At 39.6% G+C, this 22774-nt stretch overlaps 1 protein-coding gene and 1 long non-coding RNA gene across 4 annotated transcripts in view; one reads left to right on the top strand and one right to left on the bottom strand.

The window, feature by feature from the left end:
- HMGN3 (high mobility group nucleosomal binding domain 3) overlaps nt 1-9708 on the bottom strand; it is a 31249-nt gene extending 21541 nt beyond the window's left edge. For all 3 annotated transcript variants that reach the window (XM_077750261.1, XM_077750262.1, XM_077750264.1), the window contains exon 1: nt 9411-9708. In XM_077750261.1, the coding sequence (XP_077606387.1) occupies nt 9411-9659 (249 nt within the window). In that variant the 5' untranslated portion in view covers nt 9660-9708. The remainder of the gene's footprint in view (nt 1-9410) is intronic.
- A 6-nt stretch (nt 9709-9714) lies between these two features.
- Nucleotides 9715-15285, top strand: LOC144220117 (uncharacterized). The gene is made up of 3 exons (XR_013331626.1): nt 9715-9898; nt 12700-12852; nt 13290-15285. It is a non-coding gene; the product is annotated as an uncharacterized LOC144220117 (long non-coding RNA).
- The last annotated feature ends 7489 nt before the right edge of the window (nt 15286-22774 follow it).

The raw sequence follows: 22774 nt of genomic DNA, 5'->3' as shown, positions 1-22774 counted from the left end.
GCCTGCTTCAGATTCTTTGTCTTCCTCTCTCTCTGCCCCTCCCCTTTGTGCTCTGTCTGTCTGTCTCTCAAAAATAAACATTAAAATTTTTTTAAAAATTTGTAATTAAACATTATTAATTGGTAATTCAGAACTCTGAAATAAAAATCCATTCAGTCCTAGGTTCAATAGATTTTCCAAATTATAAAGCTTTTATTCTATTTGAAGAGTTCCAAAAGCAAAAGCACTTGCTAATTTTTTAAATCCAATGCTTAAGTAATGGTAATGTAATATTTATGTTACAATCTCTCAATATATTGTGTAATATGCAAGTGTAGTTAAGTGTTTCTGATCACAGGAGAATATCTCTATTATCCTATATAGAACAAATTAATGAAGACAATATATCTTGGAAATAGTAAATCCAGCAGTTTATTGTAATTTGAGGAAATATTGAGTCTTATACCCTCAACACTCAAAGATATTAATACTTGAGTGAGGAAATTGTGCATATATACATATAGATCTCGTATATGACTCTATAGTCTATTAGTTACTGGCATAGCAGAAGGCTTCATGATAATGTATGTGCCTCTCTCAGAAGCAGAGGCCTGGACCCTGAGGCCAACTATTAGGGCATGATCATAAATAATAAATACTTCTTGGGTACCTTGTACTGGCACCTAGAAAAAATGGCCATCAGCCTATGTCTTAACAAAGACAACATTTTAATTAAAGGAACATTTACATATTTATATAACTCTTGATTCTTCCTTGTTTCATTCATTGGGCATCTTAGTTTAAGTAAAACTATATGAGGTTCCTAGAAATAAATATTTATGAGGCATATTGTGGTGTAATGGTTATGAGCAAAATTCTTAGGTAAAGAGGGTTGGTTAGAATTCCTGGATCTATCACCTCCTAGCTGTGTGACCTGGGGGGAATTCCTTAATCTTACTAAATCCCAATATTCTCTTCTATGTATGAGAAAGGCCGTAGGGCTTGGCGGCTAAAAGCACAGGCTTTGGAGCCAGACCGGCAGGACTGCAATCCCAGCTGGGCCATTTCTTATCAAGGGGGCCTTCTGTAAGGCCGCAGTTTGAAGAGTACATACCTTACTGGGTGGTTGGGAGGATTCCGTTCATTAATGCAAAGTGCTCAGAACAGTGCCTGAGTTCTAGAAAGCCATCTAAATGTTATTTATAGGGGCTGTCATTATCATATCTGTGAGATGAGAATAGCCTCACATAACTGTTGCGAGAATAACACGAAATAATATGAAATTACACCATAATACTTCCAATGTTTCCCTGTTTCTAGTAGCTTCACATACTTTGGTTTAAACTAAGGTACCTAATGAATATAAAGCATGTAATAGCTATGGACTGGTACATCTAGGCACTTAATAAACGGTAGCTATTTAAATTTTAATAGTAATAAATATATTTATATGTTCTTACTGCTATGTTTCCCTTAAAATATTAAATTTGCAACCAATTTTGAAATTTAAAACTGTTTATTCTGTTTCCCTACTATTTAATATGCGTATCATTTACTTTATGTGTGATCAAATATGCATTTGCCTTAAGCATGTCTAAATGGCCCTGTTTCTGAATGTGTCCACAAGATATAATAACACTAGACTCAATAAATACCATGACCAGGAACCAATACTTGATTCGACCGAACGCTTCTAAGAAGACAGTGAAATGTATAAGCAGCCAGTGAAAAAGGAATTCAACATTTTGATTTGGTTTGTTATCTTCAACACTGATTTTTAAATTACTCAGGAGACTAACATCATATTTCAACATACTAGGTACTGAGAAAGCAGACAGCTTAAATGGTGTTTATTTCAGTCACCATTTCCAAATTGTACCCTGCAGGAAAGTGGAATATATTTAACTTTGGTGTAAACAAAAGCAATGTTTTAGGTGGAATATACAGGAAAAGAGGATCACTTGATAACTGATTTGCCAAGGGAATTTTAATGTTATATGGAGATATTTTTAAACATATTTTTTCTTTGCGAAAACCCAACCTTGTAAAAATGCACCAGATTAAAGCTTATGTTATGTTCCTCAAAAACACTACATTTGTCATTCAGATGTTGAAAATCTATTTCTGTAATTGCAGTTAATTAAACTGTGTGATCTACCTGTTCCCTATCCACTGTGCGTGCCATTTTATCCTCCTACAAAATGGAAGCATGGTGCTTATTATAAGCCTATTATTTCACTATAGTTCTCTGAATAATTAAAAAGATCACAATAATGTGTTCATCACAATAATGAACACCCCATATGTTATACACATGGCAAGTGCTATGCTAAGTATTCCACATTCACCCTCTCATTTAATTCCTCCAACAACCCAATGAAGTAGAGCATACTTGTATTCCAGTTTGATAGACAAGAAAACTGAGTCTTAGGGAATTAGGAACTTAGAAGTTTAGGGGGAAGTAAAATAATGTGCCCTCAATCATAAAGTTAGTAAACAATACATATCAGAACCATACTGGACTACCACCTCAACATGCATATGAAATGATTAAACTTGCTACTTTCTTCCCTTGGAAATGATTAACTCATGCACTTGTTCAACAAATAGTTATACTACTTGTGCTAGATGCATGTGATATAAGAAACATCAGAGGCATCAAGTATTTCATGGTTAAGTCAATTTAGGAAGATTACAAAGTTAATTCTAAATTAGGTAATTAAATAATGTGTCCCAAACACATGGTGCTTGTCCAACAACCACCTTTAAAACAGAAGAGAGTAAAAAAATAAAAATAAAAATACAAGAGAGTAGTTAAAAGAAAGGCACAAAGGAGGGAGGGTAGTTACTGCATACAATCTAATCTCAGCTGTTAACAGACCTTGAATTTAACTTCCTCATATTTCAAAGAAAGCAAGACTTCACCGAAAAACCAATGACAAATCACCGTTAATAACAAACTAGCACTGATGAGATTAAAAAAAAAAAAAAGCTATAACTTCCTACCCTTTTAACCAAACAACTTTTTGTCAGTAATTTTTCTCTGGACATGTGGTCTGGCCAATCCTTTGAATGCTTATATCTTTTCTTGTGGCTCATTATCATTTCTTGCCATGAATTACAAATATTTATATATGTATACTACCTTCCCTATCAGACTAAAAGGTCCTTAAAAATGAGGACATTTACTCATTCATTTTAAAAAGGGTTGGGAAAAAACCCAACTCACTTATTCATCCCAACATGGTGATATTTTGCATAAAGGTGATACTCAACAAATGTTTGTTTAACATGGAATGCGTGAAGGAACGAATAAAATACAGCCACGCCATTTTAGAGCCGTTATTCAAACACAGGTACCATATCAATATTAACTCAATTAAACTCAGTAAGCATTTCTGGTTGGCACACGACATGTAGAGAGGCCCTTTCATATTCATACTGGAAAACTCAGTATGTTAAAAAGGCTATTTACCCCCAAATGATTCAGAGATTCAATTCAATCCCTATTAAAGTCAAGGGAGGTATTTTTGAGCAGTTTATGAGCTGATTCTAAAACTTATATGGAAATGCAAAGAATGTAGTACACAAACAATTCTGAAAGAAGAACAAAGTTGGAGGACTGACACTACCAGATTTCAAATCCTACTATAAAACCATCGTAAGCAAGTTAACGCGGTACTGTTATAAGGACAGGCATACAGACAATGGAATATCACTGACAGCCCAGAAAGAAACCTTTACGTTTATGATGAACCGATTTTCCACAAGAGTACCTAAGCAATTTAGTGCAAATGGATGGTCTTTTCAACAACTGGTGCTGAGAAAACTGGCTATCAACATGCCAAAAAATTTTTAAAGAGAGAGAGAGAGAGACAGAGAGAGTTTTAATCCTTATCTCACACTAGTTACAATACTAACTCAAAGTTAGTATTGGATCACAGAACTAAATAGAAGAGCTAAAACTATAAAACTTCTATGAGAAAATAACTGTGACTCTGGATTAGGCAAAGATTTATTAGACATGACACTAAATGGATTTATCAAAATTAAAAAACTTGTTTTTCAAAAGGCATCATTAAGACAAATTTTAAAAAGCCACAGATTGGAAGAAAATATCTACAAATCACACACCTAATAAAGGCCTTGCATCTAGAATATTCAAAGAACTCTAACAACTCAATAAGACAAACAACCCAATTAAAAAATGGGCAAAAATATCTGAATATACATTTCACCTAAGACATACATTATGTTACTAAGCACACAAAAATATGCACATCATCTTTAGTTATTATGAAGATATAAATTAAATTTATTAGAATGGCTATAAGCATAAAAGCTGACAACATCAGGGGCGCCTGGGTGGCTCAGTCGGTTGAGTGTCCCCCTTCCGCTCAGGTCCTGATCTCTCGGGTTCATGAGTTTGAGCCTCGCATCAGGCTCACCGCTGTGAGTGTGGATCCTGCTTCAGATCCTGTCCCCTTCTCTCTCTGCCCCTCCCCGACTTGTACTCTCTTAAAAATAAATTAAAACCTAAAAAAACCAAAAAACAAAAAAAACTAAACTAAAACTGACGATACCAAGGATGCTGGGACACTGGAACCCTCATCCATTGATGGTATGTACAATCACTTTGGAAGACAGTTTGGAAGTTACCTAAAACGTTAAAAACAGACTTTCATTCCACCCACCAGATCTACAGTTAGGAAACTTCCCAAGAGAAGTGAAAATGTGCCCATGAAAGACTTACATATAAATATTCACAGCAGCGTTATTCATAAGCACTAAAAACTGGAACAACTCAAATGTCCATCCATTTGTGAAAGGATGAACAACGGAAGATCACTGGGCAACAGAAAAAAATGAAGTACTGATTCATGCTACAATGCATATGGAATTCAGCGACATTATGCTGAAAAAAACCAGACACAAAAGACTCCATATTGTTGCATTCTTTTTATATAAAATTTCCAGAAAAGGCAAATCTCAGTAGATTCATGGTGGGACTGGGGTGGTGGCAAAGACTGGCTCTAAACAACTTGAGAAACCTCTCTCCAGTGATGGAAATGGTTCAAAACCGAATTATGGTAATGTTACACAACTCTATAAATGTATTTAAAATTAACGATTTGCATAGATGAATGGACATTATGGGGAGTAGATCATACCTCAAATAAAGCCTTTTTTTTTTTAAAGGAAATTACATTCCCATCCACACTGCTTGACTGCTGTTAGCAGTGATACTTCCAATCTTTTTTACCAGACTGTTTATTTTTTTTAAAAAATCACATCTCCTTATTCTTGATAATATACATTTCTTTGATTTCTAGCAAATCTAAACATTTCATCTATTTGGGTCTGCTAGTTTCTGATAAGGATATACATCTTTTCCATAAGGACACGTGAGACTCTTATATTTTTAAACTAGCAAACTTTTTTCAGTAACATATGGTACAAATATTTTTTCCCAGTTTTTCTTAAGTTTCTAGATTTTGTTAACAATAGGTTTTTCTTTTCATCATACTGAAATATTCATTTTCATATAGTCACATTCATCTGTATTTTCATTTCTAGAGTCTGTCCCTGCTGTTTTGACGTGTGATATTCTTTTGAAACATTAATCAGAAACCTTGAATATTGGATGAATAAGCATCCTCTGTGCCAAGCCCAGCCCTATTGGGCCTTGCCAGTTTAAGAAAAGCAATAAAACCTAATTTCAAATTTCAAAGCTAGAGGCAGACAGCCTTTTCTTCCTTAAGCCTTTAAGTGTGTAAAGAAACACTAATGTTTACACCCCAAATTCATGGACAACTGCCTCATTAGAGAACTTCTGATGTGATACACTAGATATTTCCAATAGTTCTAGTGATGAGATACTTGAAAAATAAGGATTTGAAAGTGTGTTTGCTGTTGCTAATCATGCCAGGCTATGACTCTAGGCCTCACTGGCTCTGATGCCTCTTTGTAGAACATCATATCATCACATAACAACGTGACCGCAGTAGGCATTCATAGATGTCTGACCAGAACACTCTAGAACTCAGTCACTCATTATCTCACCACCACTGCATTCATGCATATTATCATTTTCCCTGCTATGCCACTCACTATTAATAGGTGGTGGGTGACCCATCACCCATTAGGTAATAAATATAGGAACCTCAACTTTATTCATATTTTACAAACTCAGAAAGAGATTTAACGCTAACTAAAGAACTTATTGTTGAGTGATTTAAAAAATTCTACAGCAGTTATAAAAAAACTACTTGGTTTAATATAGCTATAATTATCACACACAGAGAGATAAAACAAAGATATGATTAAGAAATAAAAGAACATTTTATATTAATATGGATATTATGGCTTTCAAGTTGTATAGCTGAGGCCTGGTTGAGATACAATCAGAAGAGGCACTGAAATGCCAGATAACAGAAAATGACTCTGTTTTGCTCTGTATATATTTGAGTCCTACCCACACGTACCAGACCAGCCCAAATTGAACCTTCTTTTCCTGTCAGTCCTACAGCGTTTAAAATCTATACCTATACTATATATTCTGGCACATATATACAGTCTTTTAAAAAAAAATTTTTTTTAATGTTTATTTATTTTTGAGAGACAGAATGGGAGGGCATGGGAGGGTCAGAGAGAGAGGGAGATACAGAATCTGAAGCAGCTCCAGGCTCTGAGCTGTCAGCAGAGAGCCTGACGTGGGGCTCGAACCCACGAACCGTGAGATCATGACCTGAGCCAAAGCTGGACACTCAACTGAATGAGCCACTCAGGTGCCCCACGTGTATACAATCTTAACGTTATTCGAGTATTCTATGTCTGCTACTCTCATCACCTTCAATGAATTAAATATAAGCTCCATGAAAGCAAACTATATATCCCTACGACATCAGTACTAGGATTCCAGATCCTACTCTACAGAACAGCCTAAACAGGTGTTCATTAAATAACTTTTCTTGATTTTTTGGGAAAAGTTAAAAAAAAAAAAAAGGGCCAACATGGCAAAAAAAAAAAAATTTGTGGGGCACTTTCTTAAAACGTAGTATAATGTACAACAGGCAGTCCCTTTAGTCAAGAAAAATAATGTGTAGTAGTATGTAAATGCTTTAGCAGTTGCCCCAGCTTTACATGTCTCAAAGAGATAGGCACAGATTGTTTTCAGTTCTTCTCTTTGCATCCAGGCAGGCTTTACCTAAAGAGAGTGGTTTCCAATATAAGCTAAAGCAAACTCCCGGATTCTATGAGGCAGCTCTAAGGTTTGACTGATAGATGGGATGGCCATGTTAGCTATGTTTAATTTGTGGCTGCTTCTTTTCAGGTATCAACTTTTGGCTCCAGGTACAAATGAAGAGCCTTCTTATTAATCAAGGACAGGTTTCCCATCTGTGAAGAATACTCTGATGTCCTGAGGGATGACATTCAGGTACTTGTACACAGGTCTGCCTCTAGTCCTAGAATGGCTGGCTGGCTTCTTCTTGGAGGGGGGAGGAGGGGCTCCCTGCCTTCCAGGGAAATAAAACAATAACCAAAAGACAGTTTCTGTTCTTCTTTTCTTCCCTTCTGTTTCCTTAAGAGAGGTGGACAGTAAGGGAAGGTAAGAGTAACGATTTTACCAATTCTGGCTCTTCAACAACAAGGACTCCAGCACATCAGGGGCCTTATAATAATGAGTTTGTCATACCTAAATTATGGTTCATTTAAATTTGTTAGTAATTCTCAGGGAAGGGGATGGCACCAATTCACTCTGTAACAATCTGACTCTACTAAACTCCCAGCGCTGTCATTACACCTCAGATAAAATGCTGAAAATGGTGGCATCATCTTAAATATCCTAGTTCTAGTAAAATAAAGCTAGAAAAACAATACTTTCATAAACATTAAATTTAAATAATGAATCTCAAGTACTAGTACTCTTAACATGCTATCCATTTTCTGGGCTGGGAATCTCTGCATTTCCTAAATTCCTCTTGACCCACCACCACTAAATGAAAAGAATAGGTGAATAATGTTTGAAAGTAAGGACTCTGAACCTACAGTATCTAATTAAACCTTTGTTACTAGTTACTGGTTGATGAAATGTTGGGTAGCTCATGTCTCTAAGCCTCAGTTCGATGGGGGTGTACTGAGGAGTAAATGAAATAATGCAAGTCAAATTCTTCCCACAATATGAAGCACATAGTATGTGCACGATAAACTCTAAGGAAAAAAACCCACTTTTGTTATATTTGCTAAAAAGTGGAGGAGACAAGTTTCCACCAAATTCTTAATAATGGTAGATAAGAAAGCAAAACCTTCTGTATTTTTAACACTTCGATATTGTAAAATAACGCATTCACTTACACCAATCAGTCCAGTGTTTAATTGACAAAGCAGAATATTACTTGTAATCTTGCCTCAAATGTCATACACTCACTGGCTCACACTGCTGGCAGGCGGTGGGAGGGTGCAAAGCATTTTCTCAGGAACAGCCGCCACACACCCGCTTTCTCAGGGTGGGGGCAAGTCTCCGCTACCCTCCCCGGGACAAGGACGGGGTCCCAGCCGGGCACCGACGGAAACGTGCGTCGCGGTGTGCGATACTTGGTGTTCGGGACCCGCGCGGAAGGTGGACGTTATAGTCCAAAAGGAACCGAAGCTGAGACGAAAATGATCCCAGTTCCCGGTGACCGCCGAGGGACACAGGAGATCGCGCACCCCGCCTTTCCCAGCTGAGTGTGGGCTTGGGCCATCAGAGTGGGCCCGGCGGCCCCCGCCCGGGGCAGCCAGNGCAACCCCCCCCCCTCCCGCCGCGAACTGCGGGCAGGTCCCGGCAGCCCGGCCCCGCCTGCGCCGTCCCCAGCCCTGATTGACACTGGAGTTGGTACATACGGGTCTGCAGCGGAGGCGAGCAGCGGGGTGAGTGCTATTTTAAACATGGCTTTCCCTCTCTCTTGGCCTCAGACCCAACGCGGCGCGCCCAGCCGTGGGCTAGGCCCACCTGGGAATAACCCCAACATCTGCCCGACTGATTTATTTTTTTCGATCTCTCTATGCATGGACTTGTTTTCCCCCAATCACTGCTTTTCCACAACCCGGCAGTTTCAAAGAGGAAACTCCCCTCCTGGAAGAGGGAATGGAAAGCGCTTTTGCTTCTTGTTGTTCGAGGTGGAAACCATTCCAGCTAGTAGGAGTTCAAAAAAGAAGAGGAGCCGCGTCGCTGGAGAGAAAGTAACATTCAGAAATCCATGGGGACGGAGGGAGGGAAGGAGGGAAGGAGGAACGTCTGCAACAGGCATCTGAAAACAAGCGTGGAGGAGCAAAAAAGATTCGCAAACCCCGAGTTACTACCAAGCGCATTCCGCGCGATCCATTGCAATGACAAGATCTGCTGTAAGCGCAATTTGAAGGCCTTTGAAATCTTTTTGGGTAGGACTTACCTTTCTCTTCGGCATAATGACTACGTTCGTGCAGCTAAAAAGTAAAGCAACGGGGTGGAACCGCAGACACCGCCGCTGGATGCTGCCGCTGCCCCTGCAGCTGCTCACGCGCAGGGCACGGCGTAGCCCGGCCTCTCCGACCTGCACCTCCGCGGCTCCCTCCAGGGGCCCTCTACTCGCTCGCCTCCTCTCTCCTCCAATGAGGAGCCCCGGCAGCCGGCCGCGAGGCCCCATTGGCTGCGGAAACATTCTAAATTCCACGAGGGCACGCCCACCTCCGCGCACACGGTAAGCGCTGTTGTAGTTTCCACTTCATCGAAAAAATCTGCCTGGTGACTGGGCATGCCCAGTTCAACTAGTAACCTCCAAGCCACAGGGTCCTGGAGTTTCATTGTTTTGCTGCTCCCTCTTTGGATTGTGTCACTAGGAACAGCGTGGGCCTTTAGAGGCAGGAAAAAGAGTAAGGATGGACACATTAACTTTATAGGGTAAGTATATGCTCAGCAGGCGCTTTATAGGTTTCCTACCCACAGAGGCTTGTAATGAATGTTACGGAATGGAGACCAGTAAGAGTGGAAAGATACCCTGTTCTGGAAGAGTGTGGCAATTTCTAAGGGTCTCAGTTTCCCGTTCTAGATATCTAGTTACCGTAATCTCTAAAATTACTCGTTCTAGATATCTAGTTACCATAATCTCTAAAATTACTTAGCTTTAATATCTTAAAATCTGTGATTACCAATCACTCACTAATTCAGCTAACTTCAAAAAATTGTTTAATGTTTGTTTAGATTTGAGAGACCGAGACAAAGGCAGAGAGACAGAGGGTGAGTGGGGGAGGGGCAGAAAGTTGGAGACAATCTGAAGGAGGCTCCAGGCTCTGAGCTGTCAACACAGAGCCCTACTGGGGGCTTGAACTCATGAATGGTGAGATCATGACCTGAGCAGAAGTCCCAGGAGGCTTAACTGACTGAGCCACCCGGATGCACCTTTAAAAAAATTTTTTTTAAATGTTTATTTTAATTTAGCCAACTTCAAACTAGGCTCAACGTCCCATAGGATATATTTGTTATGGAAATTAGAAAAAGAATGAACAAGGTCACAACAGATCATTTTACGTTTGAAACATACTTAAATAAGTATATTTAAAACATACAAAACTTAATGTTTCTCCAAGTTCTGCAAGGCATTAAACAGGCTTTGTAGAAACACATCTGAATTTATTTAAGTGATTAGTTTCATCCTGATACTAAAAGTAGTGTAAGACCTCAGAAGAAAAAGAGTTAGAGACTGATATCCCTTATAAATATAGACATACAAATCTTGAACAAAATTTGAGTAAATCAAACCCAACAACATTTAAAATGATAAGACATCATGACCAGTGAGGTTTATCCTAGGAATTCAAAGTTGGTTCAACATCTGAAAACCAATCAGTGTAATTCAACATAATAATAGAATAAAGGAAAAAAAATCAATATGATCATTTCAGCAGATACAGGAAAAGCATTAGTGAATGGGTAAGCAAAGCATAGTAACCATATCCAATAGAATATTACTCAGCAATTAAAAGGAATAAAATATTCCTTCACGAATAAATGCCATAAACAAAATGCTACATGAAAGACAAAAGACCATAATGAATAGTTTCATTCTTTTGAAGTTATAGAAAAAGCAAAATTAGGCAAGCTTAGTTTCATAATCATATTAAAAGGCAAAGGTTCTCATCATAGGAAAATGTATTGAAGTCTTACACCACAAACATGGCCAAATTCACTTTGGTCATGTAGAGGCTGCAAATATGCATTAAACAGTGTCATTAAGTAATTAATTTTAATGCTTAGATTTTTTCTTAATTTTCAAAATAACAAATTGGCATCCTAGCAAACTCCAGAAATGGTCAATGACTTTCTTTTTGAAAACTTTTAGGAGCTCATGGGATTTTTATGTATTTGGTATGCTTCAATCTATTGCCATTATTACTATTTTTTATACTCATATCACCAAGTTTTTCAAATTGGTCATTTTGACATGTTCCCAATTGTGTCTGATAGATTTCTTGCTTTCAGGCATTCAGTGGATCACAAGATACTAAAAATAATTCGAATAAAACCAGTTATTTGCTTGAGAATTGGATGAAACTTGGGGTTAATAATTTTACCATAAAAGATATAATGGAGCTTTCTTGGAAGGGAGTTAATTTGCAAAATGCTTGGTGATTAAGAAAAAAGCCAGTGAAGACATTTTTAATGAGATATGTGTGGAAGGATGCTCAGTAGCACTTGTAATCCAGGTTGAAATTTTTTTTAATGTTTATTTATTTTTGAGACAGAGAGAAACAGAGCATGAGTGGGGAAAGGGCAGAGAGAGACACACACAGAATCCAAAGCAGGCTCCAAGCTCTGAGCTGTCAGTGCAGAGCCCGATGCGGGACTTGAACCCACGAGCCATGAGATCATAACCTGAGCCAAAGTCCGCTGCTTAACCGACTGAGCCACCCAGGTGCCCCTGAAATTTTTTCCTTTACGGAGATGTAAAAGTTTCACACCAAAGGTAGTCTAGGGTGAATTTTTCCCTCTGTGATGGTAGGTGCAAAGTTGGCTTCTTTAGTTTATGTTTTTCAAGGCTAAACAATCAACAACAACAAACAAAATTGTGAATGCTTTACTGCACATAATGAAATAGCTGCAATGAAAACAAAACTTGCTGGTTGGATAAAGAAAGTTGATCATGGGAGCCTTGGGTCATTTGAGCCTCTTAGTTCATTTATAAGTGACAAAAATAATAGATTAGTTGTGAAATGAGTAACAGCATCAATTCTCTTTCCTTTGAAGCGTATTGCACCTGCTTGAGCAGAACACTAGGGAATAGAGGCTTCTCCCTGTACTTTCAGTAGCTTCCAAGGCCTGAGAAAATAAGCACAGACCTCTGGAGGAAAGAGGAGTAGGCAAAGAGAATGATTTAGTGGGTAGCTAGAATTCCAGATTAGGAGATAAAGACACCTGAGCAGAAACGAGGCATGCCACATGTAAGACAATGAGGAGGCAAAGTCTATGTGGTAAGAAGTAAAGACCCATTTGTTTGGCAGTATATTCTGCTGAGTGTTTCCCTTGCTTTGAAACATCGACTTCTAAGCCAGTAAAGTCTTCTCTAGAAGATGAAACTATTTTAGCGAAGACAGACAGTGGATAAATGAAGGGGGTTACTGACTAAGGACGAAAGAAGGAAAAGTTAGTGAACAAACATCTTTTCCAATTCCAATTCCTCTCCGCTTCTTTCCTATTCAAAACAGTTGGAATCCTAAACCTACTTCAACATTTTTCAAACAGCAGGACAAAGCCATTGGTGGTATCATGACTATCATTAAGAAAGAGAAAGAAGGAGAGGGGGAAAAGAAAAGAAAGGGCAGAGTATGGAAAATATCAGAGTGTTTCACATGGTAAAGGTAAGTAGTGTTTTATGAAATGTTTCCACTTTTCATACATTCCCACATAAACATACACACCACACATGTACATATATAGTTGTGTGCATGTGTGTGTTTGTGTGTGTGTTTTAGGTTGTGACCTGAAATGTATTTTTAGGATGGGTGTTGGTGAAAAAACTTTAAAGCTGCTTCACAGCGTTAATGAATCTTATGGATCTTTGGGGTTCCAGAATTTTCTTCCTCTGGAAGAAAAGTGCTTAATCTTCAGATCTTGAAAGGAAATTTTAAAGGGAAAGGCTTGCCTCCCTTTTGATCTGTCACTTCTTCCCTCTTTCAGGCAGGCACAGGCAGGGTTTTGCTGTAATTAATGGCAAATTGCTGGAGAATTAATATCTAGACTCTATATATTGTTGCTTCTGATAACTCTAATTCTGGAATAAATTATTGTTCTTCAGGAAATCAGCCAAAGAATTCCAGAAGTGAATGAATTCAGGAGTATAACAAAACAACATTGAAAACAACTGACAGAGATAGCAAAGGAATACTGGATTTTGTTTGTATTTTTATCAGTCAAATCTAGTTTGATTGGATGCTAACTTTGAAAGAGACTGTGTTTAATTTTACAAAGTAGCCAGGACAGTCTAAGAGCCACGAATCCCAAATCCCAGGAGTTGCCTGATGATAATGCAGGTTCCCAGACCCAGACCCCAACTTATTGGATCAGAAGTTTTCACAACTGGACCGGGAAATCTGCACTTCAAGCAAGTTTCGCCTATGATTCTTATACTAGAATTTGGGAGTTTTAGACTCGACCTTAGTTCTCAACATCTGTTTGTTGACTGCCAGTACTTAGATTCGAATGATGTAAAAGGTTACTGCCTCCTTAACATGCTTCCAGAGAAGGAGCACAATTCTGTGGGTGAAATTTCCCTACCCTGGGCCTCACCTTGCGCCTGTGCTTCATCTCTCCTCAGTTCCAGCTTTGCCTGGCACTCCATGCTGACTCCTCCTTTCCTTGACTTGCAAGGGTCCTGAAGGGTCATTGAAAACTATATATACTCTGAGGCCCCTAAAACAGTGCCTCCTCCTATCTTCCCAGGCAGTGCTCTAGGCGGCTCCTTGAGCCTCTGACAAGATTAAATTCCCTGGCCCCACATCCTCAAAGGGAACCTAACCTGCCTAAAGCTCCATGAACCACACCCTTTCAGTGTTTTGTTATTTCAGTGCTTGTACAAGCACACCTTGTAATTGCATTAACAGTGAGGGGGCCAGGGCATTCTGTGATCTTCCAACAGGAACCAACTTGTTTTTCCCAGCCTTCAATCAAATTTAATCTGTGTGCACATTCTTTACCCTACGTGTGTTCTACACAGTTTTCCCACCACCAGTCCTTCAATCTCTGTTATCTACCTCTCCTTCTTCTTGTTGCTGCCACTTAAACTTATCAGAGTGTAATTAATTTGCTCTTTGTAGCTCCCAGATGACTATTTGGGGATGAATTAGCCATGCTCAGTAGCTAGAACCAGGGATTGGGCTACGTTTGTTCAGCCATCCCTTTCTGCCAGATTCATAGCATGTCTGGTGCCAAGATCCAGCCATGTTGAAGAAGGTGAAAGTTAAGGGAAGGGATTCCTGAAGCTTCATGGTGAGGACACAGCAAAGAACAGCAAAGAAAAGATACATCTCTTCCCCTTTGGGGAAAAGCCACAAGCTGCAAAGTGTCAGAGACTAGTTAGGGGTTGTCGCAGATCTCCCAGATGGAGTTACACGTTCTTGTGGACTCCTGCCATTGCCCGTACACTCTCAATCAGGACCACACCCTGCCTTCTAAGCTGGGGAGCTTGGCTACCCGTGTCCAATGTCTTCTGCATTTCCTTAAACCTCAGAATCCTTGGCGTCTTGCAAGAAACATCCAACAGCCCAGTTCCTGTCACTATTCATGGTGGTCCTGCCTTTCAGGGCAGATCAGACCATTTGCTTTTCTCAGTGAAAACAAATAAACAAAATCCAGACTTAGAGAAATGAGATTCATGCTGGAAGACACCATATGGCAATTGGAGATGCTTTTTCAGGTTAGCTTGGTTAATGACTATCGTAATTCTCAAGGCATTACATTTTTACCCAGCAGTGGAAAACTAGCCTGAAACGTGGCATAGCCTTTAAGGCTGCTTTTAAACACAGAGTCGTTGCTGCTTTTTGTTGTTGGCTTTAAAGCATGGAATTGTGTTATTCCCACAGAAAATCTCATCCTTTCCCCCTTTCTTATTCCTACTTCTGCTCTTTGGACCCTTTAACAAATTTAAAAATTTTTTTTATGAATAATCCATTTTACCTCTTTATATATATGTCAGATTTTTTCTGAAGTTTTAACTATTTTTTTAACATAAATGCTTATCCCCAAATCCTGATTTTTGGAGTCATAAGGCTTGAACTCAAAATCCCAAGTCATTGAGCTGCAATTAAATTATGTAACCTCTTTGAACTCTGTTTTGTTGTTGCTGTTGTTGTTGTTGTTGTTGTAAAATGATGATAATGTTTATCCAAGGCAGACACTGCTAGTTACCGACCCAGTATTCACACCAGTCTTCTGTCTTACTGACAGAATTCTGATTTTAACAATGGGTCCGGCCAAAACAAAACAAAACCTTTAGTTCTCCAGTTCCCCAGCAGAGAGGGGTTGTTACACGACACTGTTTCGGTGAATGAGATGTGTGCCAAAGTCGCAAGGTGCTGCTGTAAACACCACCTATAACAGGGACAGAGGCAGACCCAGCCCCACGGCTGCCTTCTGCCTTTGTTCTCCCCTTTCTTCCATCCTGGAAGTTGGTAATAATGTCCAGAAGTAGAACATCTATCTTGTGTCCAAGGGAATGAGAGCCACAAGTCAAGGATGAAAGAGAAAGATGGGTATCCGGGGTTCTGAACGGGCCCTGGATTGTGCCCCTCTACTACTTTTTAATGCGTGGAAGATAAACACCATCCTTGTTCCAGCCGCTGTAGGTGGGTGCCTGTGACATGCAGCTGAATATAATCCCTGACTGATCCACTACCTCATAGAATTGGTGTGAAAATCGGAGACAGTGAACTATGAGAATGCATGTATGCCTGCAGCATATTACTTAACATATTTTGTTTGAAGAAAGTATATTATAACCCCCCATAGATTATACAAGAGAACACAGAAAAATTTTAACTTTCCCTGAATCCCTAAGGGCCTGATTATGAATGTTTAGTGTAAACCTCCTAAAATTACTTTAAAATAGGCAGAGATAAACATTACAAACAATTTTGTTGTTGTTGCTGTACAATGTGCTGCCCTAAACTAGGGCCTAATGCCAGGATATTTTGGCTTGTTGTTCAACTCCATCTTTGTTGTAGAAGGCCTCCTTGTGCTGTAGATGCTAGACTCCAAAAAGCATATCCCAGAGCCCACTGCAGCTCGGGTTTTGGGGGTGATTTGGATTTGGCCAATTAGATGCAGTAGCATGAAATTTGGCAAGTGGAGATTAGGAGGAGGCCACACTAGGCTACGTCTGCTGTGTCTGCTGCTTTCTGTTTTCCTGCAACTATATCAGCAGAGATCCCAGGCACCGGCTTTGTGGGTTTCGATGGGCAGGACTCCCTGCATCCACTCTGTACACATAGACTGTAGCAGGTGTGGTGTGGTCTGGAATGGGGAACGATAGTGGCTTCCTGACTGAGAAAGTATTTTTATTATCATGGAAGCTTGACACTAGTGGGGTCCCGACTGTAGAAAGAGCACAGATCCTTTGATGAGCTGGTTCTGGGGTGTGATTTTGGGGGAGTTTTCTGAAAGTTCAATGTCAAGTCTACTTCTTTAGTCCTCCCTACTGTTCATGAGCCATTGACTCCTTGAATGTATCTCTTCCTCCTTAAGTTAAGTACGATGGGTTCTGTTCCCTGCATCTGAATTCAGAGCTATAGAATTCCTCTTAGAACTGCTTATGACATATTTCCAGCTTTAAGGGGCGCCCTCTCTTCCAACTGAATCTGTGATTGTAGAAGCAGATGTTGAGATGTAGACTATGTGTGTCCCTGAGTGACCACTGTGAACAGAGCCCTTTGACGTCTCCTCCAATGGGTATGAGACATGGGTGAAAATAAACCTTTTATTTAAGCTATTGATATTTGGGGGGGATTTGTTACCACAGGATTATCTATCTTATTCCAAAATGACATAGAACTTAGAAACTAAGAGCTTTAGGTGCTGCTTTAATAATAAAATTAGGCCTAAAAAATGTGGCATTGACTTAACAGCTGGTCAGAGAGAATCAAAGAAACCATTGCTGAAGACTGGAGGGATGGCTTTTTGGTGGTGAAACATTTGGCAAAAGTGTTGACTGAAGTAAATTCGAAGGTATTACCTAATTTACCTAACTTTAGGGAAGAGATTATTCCCATTTAACTGGCTGCTTTCAACTGCATTTGGCAAAATACGAGAGAGAGAGAGAGAGAGAGAGAGAGAGGTTTTGGTCCATTTGTAAGGATAAAAGGGAGAGACTAGAGAGTCGACAAATTCAGGGATTCAAACTAACTGCTTCTCAACCCAAACATTAAAGGATAAAATTGATACTTTGAGCCACAAAGAACTATTAAAACTCAGATTTGTGGCCAAGATCAATTCACCGAGCATGGGTTAGGGTGTTCTGGCTTGAAATTCCTTTCAAGTGGACCAGATGATTCAAAATAACATGAAATGGTTCAGGGGGAAAGGTGTTCTCACTACTAGGCTCAAGGAACCTACAGGGAAGGGAAGGGAAGGGAAGGGAAGGGAAGGAGGGTGGGAGAGAAAGAGAGAAAGAGGGATAGAGTCAGACAGGAAGACAGAGAGGGAGACAGGCATTGGGGCAGGAGAACACAGAAATACGACAAAGGCATACGTCTAGAAAGGAAACATGGGAGTAAGTAAGAAGTCAAACACGTTGAAGTTTGGAAGGAGGTTTTACTGCTAAAAGAGGCGCCAACCTGAATTAAATGCCACTGTGGCTGTTTGACACTTAAAATCACCCTAGTTTCCCTACCTTCGATGGATGAGAAGTGTGCTGAGAAAACTGCTCAATCTCTAAGGCAGATGTATTCTTCAGTGCCTACTTGAGACAAGGCCCAGAAGGGCAATGGAAAAGGAGGAGCCTCCCAAAGGGAAAATCCAAGTACCATGGAGTTGAATAGACAGGGGAGCCCCTCCTAGGAAACCTGCATGAAGCCTATTCAGGGAAGATTCCTCTCCTTTGGGGTAGGAGGCCTGAAACTTCTGCTCAGTCTAGTATCAGAATTGTAATAGGCCAGTGACTGCCTTGTGCTTCCCATTTCCTATTTTTATGAGTACTTATTAACATCATCCCGATCCTGCTCCGCCCCACAGGGCGGGGCCGGTCCCTGGATGGAGAGGAGCTGCACATGGACCTGTTGCAGAGGCTGTTATTCTCTGATATAAAGACTACCACGCACCACCCAGAGATCCTGGGCTTTGAGCTTGATGTCATCATGGGGACTTTCCCATTATCATTACTGGAAAGGGACTGAATAAGTGTATTTTGTTTTCAGGAAGGAGAATTAAAGAAACATTTCACTCCCAGAAGAGGAGACTGTGATAATAATCAGTACTGTTCATCAACTGTGTCAGCTTTACTTCTAATGGGATTAATCCTTCTCTCCCTCCCACCTTTTATTTTATTTTATTTTATTTTATTTCATTTCATTTCACTTCATTTCATTTCATTTCATATTTTAAAAAAATGTTTATTTTTGAGAGAGAGACAGAGAGAGAGAGAGAGAAAGAGACAGTGTGAGTGGGGGAGAGGCAGAGAGAGAGGGAGACAGAGTCTGAAGCAGGCTCCAGTCTCTGAGCTGTCAGCACAGAGCCTGATGCGGTGCTCAAACCCATGAACCATGAGATTATGACCTGAACCAAAGTGGGAAACTCAAACGACTGAGCCACCCAGGTGCCCCTCACTCCCTCCCACTTTTAAAGTTAGGCATAGCTATGTAACTTACTTTGACTAATTAAATGTGAACATAAGTGTCGTTTGTCTTTTCTGAGCACCATTTTATTTTTATTGTGGTAAAGACCACATAACAAAATTTACAGTCATAACCCTTCTTCAGTGTACTATTCTGTAGTGTTAATGTGAACACTACATTAGTGTTCATATGAACATGCTTATGAAACAGATCTCCATAGTTTTTTCATCTTGCAGAACTGAAACTGTAGTCATTAAACAACAACATCTCTTTCTCCCCCACCTGGCCCAGCCCTTGGCGACCCCCATTGTACTTTCTGTCGCTAGAAATTTGACCACTCTAGGTACCTCATATAAATCAAATCAATTGTGCAGTATTTGTCTGGACTGCCTATTTTACTTAGTGTAATGTCCTCAAGGTTCATCCATGTTATACAGTATGTGACAGGATTTTCTTCCTTTTTTATTAAAAAAATATTTTTCTTTTTGGCTAACATACAGTGTGTAAAGTGTGCTCTTGGCTTTTTGGGTAGATTCCTGTGGTTCATCGCTTACATACAACACCCAGTGCTCATCCCAGCAAGTGCCCTCCTCAATGCCCATCACCCATTTTCCCCTCATCCCTACTTCCCTGTCAGCCCTCAGTTTGTTCTCTGTATTTAAAGATCTCTTATGGTTTGCTTTCCTCCCTCTCTGTTTGTAACTATTTTTTCCCCTCCCTTCCCTTATGGTCTTCTGTTAAGTTTCTCAAGATCCACATGTGAGTGAAAACATATAATATCTCTTTCTCTGACTGACTTATTTCACTCAGCATAATGCCTTCCAGTTCCATCCATGTTGCTACAAATGGCATGATTTCATTCTTTCTCATTGTCAAGTAGTATTACACTGTAGAGAGAGAGAGAGTGACAGGGCGTGAGTAGGGAATGACAGAGAGACTGGAGATACAGAATCCAAAGCAGGCTCCAGGCTCTGAGCTGTCAGCACAGAGCCCCATGTGGGGCTTGAACTCACAAGCTGTGAGATTATGACCTGAGCCAAAGTCAGACGCTCAACTGATTGAGGCAGCCAGGTGCCCTGGATTTTCTTCCTTTTTAAGGTTGAATAATATTCCATTGTGTGAGCATACTACAGTTTATTTATTAATCCATCGGCCAATAGACATTTGGGTTGCCTCCACCTCCTAGCTATTGTGAATAGTGTGCTATGGTGAGCACCATTTTTAAGAGTCAGTGTATGATTCCCCATACTGTCTTTTTCCTGCTGCCATGAACAAAGAGGCACACATTAAGATGAGCTTCCCTTAGCCTGGATCCCTGAATTATTGAAATGAGCAGTGTTCCCTGCTGACCTGTATGGAACATGTACAGTGAATGAGAAATAAGCCTTTGTTATTTTAAGCCACTGAGATTTTGGGGTTCTTTTCTCCCCCTAGGGAAAACTGTTAAGGTTTTCACTTTCAAAATTAAAATTTGACTCTTTCAAAGTTCGCAGAGAAAAATAATGAACAGGCTCTTACAGTGGAAAAGGCTGCTGTATTTGAACCTTATACCTCCGTTGTGTTTCTTTGGTTACACCTTCTTCTTGACGGTTTTGTTTTATTTTGTTTTGTTCTGTTTTATTTGTTCTTGTTTTGTATTCTATGGCCACGCCCATGACTTTTTTTTTTCTGTAGCTGGCCAACGCCTGGAGAAATCCCAAGACCCCCTGTCTCCTTTCTTATCTGTTTGTCTGTTTTGTGTACTTCGAATGGTCCGTGTTGTTGCACCCTGTATTTGATATGAGTATGTTTGACTGAGCATCAAAATCCCCTAATAACAGAAGCTAGGAAGATAGAAGTTAATTTTCTTCACATTAAAAACCACAGGGTTGACATGGTAACTCCATGACCAACTGGGATTCCGTCTCTTATCTCATTACTCTGTCATCCTCATTATGCAGCTTCTGTGTCCTCTTCCAAGATGACTGATCCAGCTTTATTCCTTATGTGTACATTTTGGCAAGCAGGAAGGATGAAAGAGAAAGGGAGATAATTGCTCTCTTTCTTTAAGGCAGCTTCCAGAAGCTGCATATAGCACTTCCACTTATATCCCATGGTAGAATTTAGTCACGTCAAACATATTAAAGGAAGCTGGGAAACATGGTCTTCATTCTGAGCAGTGATGTTCCCTGCTTTCAGTAAATAACATGGAGGTTCTACTTTTGAAAAAGAGGAAAATAGATATTGAGGTTTAACTAGTTATGGCAGGCAGAATAATTGTCCCCCAGAGATATCCACATCCTAATTCCCAGAATATTCCTATGAATATGTTACTTTTCATGGAAAAAATGACTTTGCAGTAGGGACCTTAAGATGGAGGGATTATCCTTGGATTATCTAGGTGGGCCCAATATAAAAACTTAAAGCAGAGAACTTTTCTTGGCTATGGTCAGAAGGCAGATGTGACCAGGAGGAGGTTCAGAAAAATTCCATGTGAAGAAGACGCAACCCACAACTTGTGGGTTTGAAGAAAGGGGACCATGAGCCAAGGAATGCAGGTGGCCTTTAGAAGCTGGAAAAGGCAGGAGAACAAATTATCCCTTAGAGCCTCCAGAAAGGAGGCCAGCCAACACCTTAATCTTAGCCCAGGGAGACATGCTGTCCTATAGAACTGTAAGAATAAAGGTTTGTTATCTGAAGCCACTGTTCATGATAATTTGTTACAGAAGCAATAGAAAACTAGTACACTAGTGTCTTTGGCCACCTAAGTATCTGTGCCCATTTTTCTCTTCACGAAAAATAGCCTCCCTCTCTGCCCAAGAGAGAAATCCCTTAAATCCCACCCATCTCTTCCATTTACTAGAACCCCTCTATAGATCTTTGGTCTAGTCTCGCATTTTATACTATTTTGACTAACATCTCCTGCTGGACCAAAGAGAAAAGACTCTAATGAGGCTTCATTTTTGCTTTTGACCCTAAAAGGAAACCATGAAAGATCTTGGTTACAAGGTGAGAGGCAACTAACTCTACGTAGGAAGAATTTGAACAGTTCTTATCCCACAGTCTGAGAATTAGCATTGCCCCCAGCATTGTAGCCCGTTTCTAAGAATTTCATTTTGGCTCCCTCCCTGTACTGAGACCCCGTTCAGGGTAAATGACCTAGTGTGTCAGTCTTCTTTAGACCGGAGAAGTAATCTTCATTTCAGATGTTGACATACTCCTCCTTCCTTAAAAGTTTAAATCAGACATATAAAATCCCTCTACACTATTGACTTTTCCCTTTATTGAAATGACAAAATTAAAACAACTGGAATTCTGTTGCAGTTAGGATGTAGAAAGTGTGACAATCACTTCCATCCTTAAATAGAAAAAAACTACATGAGCTAAGAAAATCATATTTTAAAAAAGAGAGCTATTAAATGAAGAAAAAAAAAGCCAAAAGAAACTAAATCCAGACAGGGGACAAATCCTAGCAATATATATGAATATATAATAATGATAGCAATGTAGCTTAATTTTTTAAGAAATCATTCAAAAGTGTTATTTTCCAGCAAAAGTAAAACTATTGAAAAATATAAAATAATTTCTTAATTATTTTTAGTAAACTTTAGTCTTTTGCTTGATATGAAAATACAGCTTTTCATTTAGCTACTAATTTATCATGCAGATATTGTTGAAATTTTTATTTTTAGCACTTGACATAACTAATAATACATCAAATAATTTTTATCCAATTAAGCAGTAAAATACAAACTATTTAATTTTTAAACTCCAACTCATACCCAAAAGCATGAGGAACAAACATAAATAGCCACCAGGCCCAAAGCATCCCAGAGCCATGTGCAGGCCACCTCTTGCAATGTGACTTTGAGATCAAACAATTGAGGAAGAGAAAGTCCTCGATTCACAGCCTTCTATTAGCCATGGCTTTGTAGAACTGACCTGGAATACATTGGGTACCCTCCATGACTTCGGTGTC

This window comes from Crocuta crocuta, unplaced genomic scaffold (assembly GCF_008692635.1).
Source record: "Crocuta crocuta isolate KB4526 unplaced genomic scaffold, BGI_CrCroc_1.0 scaffold9, whole genome shotgun sequence".
Lineage (NCBI taxonomy): Eukaryota > Metazoa > Chordata > Mammalia > Carnivora > Hyaenidae > Crocuta > Crocuta crocuta.
The sequence above is the reverse complement of the archived record's forward strand: the minus strand, read 5'-3'. Positions and strand labels throughout refer to the sequence as shown.